The 9,893-nt window shown below is 37.0% G+C and overlaps 1 protein-coding gene across 4 annotated transcripts in view; it reads left to right on the top strand.

Annotated features, from left to right (window-relative positions):
• Positions 1-5,906: 5,906 nt before the first annotated feature.
• The window catches only part of atrx (ATRX chromatin remodeler), a 35,121-nt gene continuing 31,134 nt past the window's right edge, over positions 5,907-9,893 (top strand). For 3 of the 4 annotated variants that reach the window (XM_032554587.1, XM_032554586.1, XM_032554585.1), the window contains exons 1-7: positions 5,907-6,101; positions 7,514-7,575; positions 7,657-7,706; positions 7,814-7,923; positions 8,019-8,099; positions 8,190-8,299; positions 8,388-8,455. In XM_032554587.1, the coding sequence (XP_032410478.1) occupies positions 7,519-7,575; positions 7,657-7,706; positions 7,814-7,923; positions 8,019-8,099; positions 8,190-8,299; positions 8,388-8,455 (476 nt within the window). In that variant the 5' untranslated portion in view covers positions 5,907-6,101; positions 7,514-7,518. Of the gene's footprint in view, positions 6,102-7,513; positions 7,576-7,656; positions 7,707-7,813; positions 7,924-8,018; positions 8,100-8,185; positions 8,300-8,387; positions 8,456-9,893 lie in introns of those variants that run through there. The other variant, XM_032554588.1, reaches the window with a different exon arrangement.

The raw sequence follows: 9,893 nt of genomic DNA, 5'->3' as shown, positions 1-9,893 counted from the left end.
ATCTTATATACTTGGGAGGATGTAGGACACGGTCTGTGCACTTGCTCACATTCTTAAGAAATTCATGTAGTTGATATCTGCTCTTGTATTCCAGTGTGCAGTGGGTGTCGTTTGTCTGAAACAAAATCAATTTGACAAATTTAGCTCCAAAAAAACAACAACAAAAAAACACACATTCAATTTATCTCAAACCAAAATTAATGTGCACAATATTTTAGGAAAAGGCTCTTAATATTTCGTTCAGCAGATATATTAAATCCATTAAATACACTATAAAGTCTAATTTGTTTAGATCGCATGCAAATTATTCTGTACCATGTTGTTGTATTGATGCAGGGCCCTCCGTAGCTCTTCAAACTTGCCGTGTTGAGGGTGATTCTTTGCCTCAGTAATGTTATAAAGAGCCTTCTCAGCCAAACAGAAGAATTTGTCCTATAAAGTATAAAAATCACAATTAAAAGTAGCCAACAGAGTTCAGACTTGGAGAATCATTCATGGTCTTTACATCTTAACTCATTGAGATCAAAAGAAAAGGATTGTAGAATTTTTTGGGAAACGTAAAAATAAGGTACTAAACTCTGATGTAGATAAAGAAACAACAGATTCCCATGTTATTTGTTAAATTGAGAATTGTAAAATCTTACATTTAGAGGGAATTAACCCTTTTTCATTTTACCATTAATCTATATGTTTCATCATGACTAAATGGATAAAAGTTTAAAGATGTCAAAGATCACTGTGACACAAATACAGCCATTTAAAAAAATTAACATTTTCCACATACCGCACATGTATCTTTATAAATCCTTGGCACCCTTCCGTGTAGGTTCTAAAATAAAAACATGATTGCTTATTGTCAATCAGACCTGGAAAAAAGCTCTTAATAAATGATTTGTAGTATTCTTACCTGTTTTAACAGATCTTCAGTTGCATTCTTAATGTGGCGCAGATAAAGCACACACTGTTTTTTGTTTAATGGACAGTTGTGCACTGACGCTGAATACACCACCACGACCATCATCACACTAATAAATACGGAGCACTGAAACGCAGAGGTGTTCATGTCTGCCTCTAAAGAAGCTATTGAGTCAGCTCTGTCAGGTTCAGCAGAAGAACTCGATTCTCCTGCAAACTCTCAATACTGCTGCTTATATCTGTTCACGTCACTGTGGTTGATAACGTCAGAAAGGGAAACACCAAATTGGGACAGGATGATGAAGAAGTCTTATCTGGCTTACTTACTTTCCACTATAGACTTTTATATTTACTAAGAAATTGACGCCTCCAATTTCTGCTGCTCAGGAACGATTGACCGCCTTCATTTAGATGTGCAAAATGACTTAAAGCTCAATGCTAGTATGAGAAATTAAATGAAGATCCTCTTGAAGCTTTTAACACTAATCTACTAAAGCCAGAACACACACCATGAAGCAAACTAATCATGTGACAATTATTCAAGAGCAACTTTATTGAAGAGATATTATTAGTTTATTACTAAAGTAAGATTCTTTTCCTGTGACATGATAAAATGACTGCTGTGTAGGTTCATGGGAAATAATTAGAGGCGAGCTTTTAACTTAAACCCACGCATTAGTAAAGGGAAAATGTGACAGAAGAAAAAAATTCCTGTTAGTGACAGTTTATGCACACTTCTGCCCCTGGGGAACGGCCTTTTGTTAGAGTGCAGAAAAGTTATTACTTTATGCTGTGCACACAATATTAGTAGATGAAAAATATCCAACAATCAAGGAGAACATAAAGACAAATACAAGTCTTCTACTAATATGATTATTACCCAGATGAAGTTGCAACACTTCATTGCTTTTTTCTTTAAGCTGGAAATAGAAGTCAGCCTGAACTGATTGGCATCGAAAGCAAAGGGGCCAATCGGTCTGACTGGAGCTTGAGACTATGACCTGAAACTATAAAGACTGATATCTTTGCAAAATTTAACATCCACCTTACCACACTCCACCACTTGTGATAAAGAGTACGTGCACTTTTGCAGCACCAAGTGACAACAGTATGAGCTCCATCTGGAGGCGAACGTTAAATGAATCAAGACCTACTATAGTTTATTTAAAACTATGACACAGGACAGGACGAAAAAGCCCTCTAAACATTTAGTGACCGGAGGCTGTGAAATACAGTACATGTACTTTTCTTTCAAACTTAAATATTTCTGATCAAGCAATTTTTAATTCCAGACCAGTATATTCTGAGTAAATAGGATCATTTATTAAGGGAGAAGGTCTAGGACTTCAGGGGTTGGCAACGTAAAAATGTTTACAGAGAAAAATAAAAGGTGGAATTTAAAATGAAACAAAGAAATGTTTCAAACAGTATATTTTAACCCAATTAATACTCAAAAACAGGATTGCAAAACTAATGGGGGAAGTAAGGGAGCGGTCAAGTGTAGCTTCAGCAATTAAATAACCAAACAAATCACTCTAAAACTAAAAACAACCCAAAGGAAAACACTAAAGCGGCACCAAACTTTCCAAAAACAAGCTTCTAGATTGAATTAGAGTGAGTCAGTTTCAGAATCAGTCTGCTAAACAAAGAAAAGTGGGTCAGCAGAACAAAATACTCAAAAGCTTCCTCTTCTTTTTTTTATGGCGGTTGGCAAGCAACTTACTGATGTGCATTACCACATACTCAAAAGCTGCCCTAAACAGTCTTCAAAAAAGCTAACAAAGTGACAGTCAGCTGCACAAAACCTCTTCCTAAAGCTGATTTGATGAACATTTTATAGGGTGCAGGTGGGCCTCATCATCGTCTGATTGGGTTGGTGATCTTCAGCTGGTCCAATGCGGTTGCTTCTCTTTAGCCTCCAGCAGCCGTGTGCTACCACAACTGAATCTGCAAAAACAAAAAGATACTGCACAGCCTCTGGAGGCCACGGGCCTTAACAGGTGTTCACTTCCTTCCCTTTTTAAGTCATGAATTAACTTGGGGGTAGTGTAGTTTTTGCTTCAACTTTTGTTGTACATTTCCATAACTGAAATTTTCCTTCATCAAAATGAAAGTTTTGGATATCCAGAAGAGTTGTCCTCTGAATTTCAGATACCTCAAAGTCCTTCTTCCTTGGATGAATGCCATCATTTTCCCTCTCTTGTCTTGGACAGCAACCCAGGTAAAACACTGCTAGCATTGTCTCTGTTTTAGGAGTAGCTTGACACAAGGAATGTGACATTTTCAGCCTTTTTGTAAGATGGTCTGTACGCTGTGGCTCTTGATATGCTGACCCCAATCCCAGTGCACTCCTGGAGAACTTTACAAAATACTTGAGTGGATGTTCATTGATATTCCTTCTTGTGGTTATCAACTTTACATGAATATGTTTGGATACATCACTAAGTGAAAAAACAGCTTTTCTTTTAGCAATGTCCTCTAGTGGCCTTCCTTTCTTGTCTGAAATGTCAGTTGTGATCTTCTAGACCAGTGTTTCCCAACCCTGGTCCTCAAGGCACACTGTCCTACATGTTTTAGAGGGTTCCCTGCTTTAATGTGCCTGATTCAACTGATCGCAGGTCAACAAATGCCGGTTAATCAGTCATCAATTGAAATCACCAGGACTGAAGCAAGGAAATGCCTAAAACATGCAGGGCAGTGAGCCTTGAGGACCAGGGCTGGGAAACGCTGTTCTAGACATTGATCAAGTCCGTACAATTGTATAAGCTGTAATATGGCAATTACATCTTTTTGTACATTAAAAAAAAGCTTATTTTAAAATTTAGTGTTGTATAATCAAATTTTCTAAGATGATGAATTTAGGATTTAATGCACTTTATTTGTGGGATTCCTCTGGATTTTGTTTTAGACCCTTTAGAAAGAGTTAAAATGATCTTTTATCTAAATGGTCTTTCGAGGACTTTCAATATTATTGAACTTCTAAGAAGACAGAGAAGTTCTAAAAATTAGGCACCAAACACTGCATGTAGGCATAGATTTCCAGTCAAATTTGGTCAAATCAGGTGATGTTTGGGACCATCAACATCTTTAGACAGTCATCCCAAATTCTTGGCCTGAAACAGCTTTTTTTTTTTTGTTGCTATTTCAAAGAAAAAAGGGTATGTGTTAAATAATTATTTATTAATGAATTTAACAATGTCTGTCTTTGGTTCCATAAAAGGTTGGAAAATGAAGAGCTGAGGTGAATTTCTCTTTGTTTTTCAGACGTTTCCAAAAAGATATTTAGAAGATTGTTTGTATGGGTGACATGAAGGTTTTTCTTCCTTGCATTTTTGTTTCCAAATTGCTCCTACAGTTTACAAGCTTCATCAGTGATCTTTCTGTCACTCAGTGTGACCACCATGACTTAGTTGACACAAATAAAAAGTAACAAAATAAAATGGGAAAGTCACAGTTATGCTGAAATGAGTGGACATACCTCTGATAACATGCCATCAAAAAAATAGACCATGATTAATATATTTCCACCTTTTTTTTGACATTTTTCCTGTTCAAGCTGACTAAAAAACATGTTAAAAGAACAAATGTTAAAAATAAAATGGCTGCAGTAACCCGTTTCATAAAGTTAGCAGAAAGGATCAAAAGCTTGTGTGCATGCATGTAGAATGTTTTATGTTGAGAGGGAAACAAGCTCAACTTCTGGGCACCATCTCCAAACTTTGAGTTTGGCATAGAAACGACACTGAACATCACCAAAAATACCATACCCATAGGTGGGGACAGATTGATTTAGGGATATTTTTCTTCAGACGGAGCAGGTTAAAATGCAAAACAGTTTTGACCTATACATTTGGGAATGAGCTTGAAATGTGAAGGTAAAAAAACATCTCATTTTCAGCATGTCTGTGAGTCCCTGCTTCAAAAATACATTGAAAAATGGCTTAATGACGTTTCTGGCCAGCCACATCCAACAACAAAAAAACAAGGGAGGTTCACAAATTTTCTCTGAAGAGAGTTGTGAATAAGAAAAGAGGTTGAGATGCAAGATGTTGAAAGACTCCTATCCAGAAGACTTGAATCTGAAGTTGAATCGAAAGCTGCATTAACAAAGCACAGTGTGTGTGTGTGTGTGTGTGTCTATAATCATGCTACAAAGGTATTTCACTTTTAAATTTTTTTTCAATCTAATAAATTTCTGTTTTCCAGTAGAATTGCACATGATAAATGTTGCATTGTATGTTTTGAAATGTTTATCATGTTACATCCCAGAAATTGAATATTTTGACAGGAGTGTGAGGGATTCTATGAGCATATGAATAATCAGTAATATAACAGGATAGAATTTCACCTATGAAGATATTTTATTTATTTTGCAGCATCTATTTCTGTAGCTGATTAGTAGTAAAAAACATTGCAATGTAAAGTGAGTGTGTGGATAAGGTATGGTATGTTGCCACTGATTAAATGTTACACACAATTAATTACTCTAGGTTTTTCTTTAACAGTAAAGATTTGATTTAATGTGGCTTGTATCTGCGTAAAACATGACCTTCAGGAAAAGTGAGTCATTTTTCAGTTGTCCATCAACAAGGTGAAAATACATGATTTACTAATAATAGTTTAGCTGGTGTCTTAGCCATGGGTTTCTCAGATTGAATGGGACTTCCAGCACTTTGAGGATCTCAGATCACTGGGTTTAAGTCTAAAAACAATATAGAAAAATAGACAAACACTGGGCATGACATGTCCATGAAAGAATCCCGTTAAGTCTGAATGACTGAGAAGAGGACTACTGCGAAACCCGGCTTGATTCACTAGTCTATTGTCAGAGTTTGTGTGATAAATGGACTTTCCTTATCCAAACAACACTATCATCTTTGCTCTACTTTCAGTGGAAGCTTTTGCTTCCTTTGGACTCAGCCAATCACATCCTCGGAGCCCCTGACGCTGCCAGCCAATAGGAATACTCGCGCGGTTGAGACTGGATGCGCCATTTTACTGCGTCCACAGTCATCCGGCAAGATGGTCCCTTGCTTTGTTTCTTCTCAGCGGAGTTATTTCGGCTTTTAGCCCTAAATTTTAGCTTCACCACCATCGAAATTTAGTACATTGGGCGGAGCGGGGTTTGCTGAAGTAAAACAACACCTCGCTGCCGTACGTCAGGAAATGACGACTGCTGAAAGCAGGTATGGAGGTTGTTTATACTGTTTGTTTTAGACGAGCCATCTTTGCATTGATTAGTGTGTTGGCTTCGTTAGCAGAAAGCCGGGCCATGGCAGCCTTGATGCTAGTTAGCACGCTAGGCTAACTGTGTGCTAACCGTTAGCTGCGCAGCCGGCAACATTGAAGTCCACAGACATGCAGGGTTGAATGCTTACATGCATACACCCGAAATGTAGCGCAATACAGCAAATAACGTTTTAACATAAATTATTAATGAAATGTCTGGATTTGTGTTGCAATGTCGACAGCTTAATGCAGCATAGCTAATAAGTGTGGATGCTACACGGTAGTTCCAGGCTGCAGGACGCGGGTTCGTACCATGTTATGTCCACATAAAGGAAATTAAGGCCTGAATGCATGCCCATGCAGAGGACCTTGCATGCAGAACCACCAGTGCAATAGGACCAGTCTCAAATGAGCCAAGGAAATTCTGTTTTCAGTCTTAACCAAGTGCTAAACACGCAAATTGACTCGACGTCACGATGGTCATGAGTTTCTGGGCTGTCAAAACTGGAAGATGTTTTAGTTCTAGATAAATAAGCTGCAAACGACGGAAGAACAGAAAACCAGGCCTGAACTTAAATTTTAATCATAACAATAAAAATTTTGATCTCGAAACTGAGCGATAGTTACCCTCATCTAAGGCCATGCAAAGTAGGTTGATGGTAAACAAAATGTGATGTGCCTCCATCTCAAGTACTTTCTACTGTAAGACACTGGATAGAAACTTGACCTATATGTGGAATATAATTTTTTTTTTTTTGATTATAGTCGAACTGGGAACGGCTTTGATTTTTAGTTTTTATAAGCAGTTTTTATAAGAATTGACACGTACGTGGTCCCTGTAACTTCGAGTTCATTGTCATTTTTTAATTTATTTAGTTGTTTTTTTTAATAACTTTAATCACATAAAACAAGTATCTTTGCTTGCTTCTGATTTCATGTTGGAAATGGATGTTTCTTTGCTAAATTTGGGAAAGTGTAGTCTGGCTATTGCCTTCTTACAGAATTCTGATCAATTCTCATCTCCCAATTCAAAGCTTTGCTCAAGGGGGCAGGTTTTGTTTTTCTTTAACCAGGCTAGGGAAAGTCTAAAACAAGCACACAAAAAAAAAAACCAGAATTCACTGATCATGCCATTCCTAATAGATACTGATTTCAGTTTTCTTAAAAGCCGGACCTACCAATTCTGAAGTTGTCCAACTTTTATCCAGTTTTCTTTCATTTTGTCATTAAAGTGAAGAGTGTGCTGCAAAGTTTAGATTTGTTGCATCTGATGAAGAATATAAAATGGCTACATCGTTTTTGGTGACTTGACTGCATTATGTGTCATCACTGCACACACACAGAAAAAAAAAGTTTGATGTCTCTCCAGGTAAAATGAGTCTGGCTTCTTCCGAATCAAACCTAGATCAAATGGGAGAGAAAGGAGAGGAGGTGAGTGTGCCGTTTGAACACGTGCTGTAAACATATTTTCCATTGTTTATAAACTTAAAATAAATCCTGGTTTCTGCGCAGCCTGGGAGCTCATCGGAAAGCATGAAACCATCTTCTTCTCGAAGCAGGAGGTTAGAAACTCACTGTTAATTTATGAATATGGCTTTTATTTTGCGGTTGTATTTTAATGGTGCAGATACTGCTTAAAATACTAAAGATGCATGTCTACACAATTTAGGAAGCCCACCAATGTAACAAAGCACACAGAACAGAAAGACTCTGACGCCTCGACTAGCAGCGAAAACGAAGGTGCCACCTCTGACAGTAACACAGGCAGCGGATCTAAAGGTAAGAGTTGTGCAGTGGGAGTTAGACTCATTGTAAGTTGTGCTGTAGCTGGAATGAAGTGGGATCTTTGTGTTTCTGTCGTCTTATTTTCTCAGGCACTTTAGTGATGAAACCGAGTGGGAATGAAAGCAAAGGTGCCATGAAGCTCAGAGTGGATTTCAAACAGAAAAAAACAGGTGATATTCTGCTTTTATTCAAATGTTTGGGCATAAGTCTGATACATTGATATTAGAAAAATAAGTAACCACTTAATTTGTTGGTCACAGACGATACCCTGGAGAAGAAAGTCAACTGCACAGCCTGCGGAAAACAAGTAAACCAGTTTCAGCGTAACTCTGTGTACGAGCATCCTATGCTCAAAGTACTCATTTGCAAGGTATTCAAATTTAACTTTATCTCAATGACCTTCTTAAATATTTGTACTGTTTACGGATTGCTGATCATATTCATTTCTATTTCTGCAGTCATGTTTTAAGTACTACACAAGCGATGACATCGGCCGGGATTCTGATGGGATGGATGAGCAATGCAGGTGGAGACAATCGAAAGAACACCGTTTTGTGATATGCTGAAGTAAAAAATATATCAGAATGTTAACAGAAAAAATAAATAAATAAAAAGGACTTTCATCTAATTAACTGTCACTATTGGTTACCAAGCAGAGATCGGTAAATGCAAGAATGAGAACAGCAAGAATTATGTGACAAGCTCTATGTTTGTTCAGTCCATTCTGTTCTAACTAGACAGTAACTACTATCTAATACTTGAGGCTTCTTAAAAGGATTTTGATAACCAACATTTCTGGCTCAGATCAGCAGCAGTGTAACTATTAGACAACCTTGAAAATAGACGGGAGCTTTCTCCTTATCTCTAAACTCTCCCTAAATTCCAGCAGAGTAAAAATACAATAACCTTTATATAAATTAACTACAGCTGCAAGAGGCAAAGTAAATAGTTTTTTTCAAGTTGTACAAGGAATTAAATATACTTTCTAAAATTCCTCTTACACAGAATTAAACAGATGCGTTACAATGCCTTGCGAAAGAATTTGCACCCCTTGACCTTTTAATTTCAACCATAAACTTCAGTGTATTTAATTGGGAGTTTAATTTGATAGACCGACATAAAGCAGTGCCTACTTATGAAGTGGAAGTAAAATAATACAAAGTTTTCTGTCTTTTTCCCAATACTGCTTTAAACTTTTCCACCACTTTGTCCCTGACCTGTCAATTGTTGTATTGTCTTCATATTTCTGCAGCGTTTTGGCAAACCTGTTTTGCCTGTGAGACACACTATATAGATGCTAAAGTTGGTAGCACTGGAAACGACACTCTGTTTGAGAAAATATCTGTATCTGCAGCAGTGAAGTAATAGGCCTCCTGGATAGTATAAGGTAGTGTGCAAAATTAACTCAGAAAAATTTGCATCTGCTGAGAGCTCCATCGGCTACTGGATAGTGAAGAAATGATCAGTACACAAGCCTTGGCTAATAATATTACAACTGTAGCAATATAATGTGATTCAAGATGACCAGAAACAAAAACATTGAACAAAACTGCTGCTGAACATATTTGCATGAGCCAAATCCTTGTCTGTGTGTAAAAAATGTTTTAGAATGGAATAGTCCTTTGAGTCTGGCTTCTTCCGAATCAAATGGGAGAGGAGGTGAGTGTGCTATTTGTAGTCAAGTCATTGATGCACACTGAAATACGTAATAACAGAAACATTATTGCACAATTTAATATTACAAAGGTATATAAATATTAACACCATTAAGTTTTAAGTTAGGTACTTGCCCCCTAATAATGCTCAAATGAAGACGATCAAAATATTTTTATACTGCATTTTAAAAATATGTTTTTTCTTTTCATTAGAAAGAACCCCATGCCTTAAAACTAGTGTTGAAATGGGCAATTAATATTTATCTTAATTCAAGTTTAAAATTTGAGTGTTGCAAAATTGCTCAAAGG

The sequence above is a fragment of the Xiphophorus hellerii genome, chromosome 23, assembly GCF_003331165.1.
Source record: "Xiphophorus hellerii strain 12219 chromosome 23, Xiphophorus_hellerii-4.1, whole genome shotgun sequence".
NCBI lineage: Eukaryota > Metazoa > Chordata > Actinopteri > Cyprinodontiformes > Poeciliidae > Xiphophorus > Xiphophorus hellerii.
This window is presented reverse-complemented; position numbering and strand designations above follow the sequence as displayed.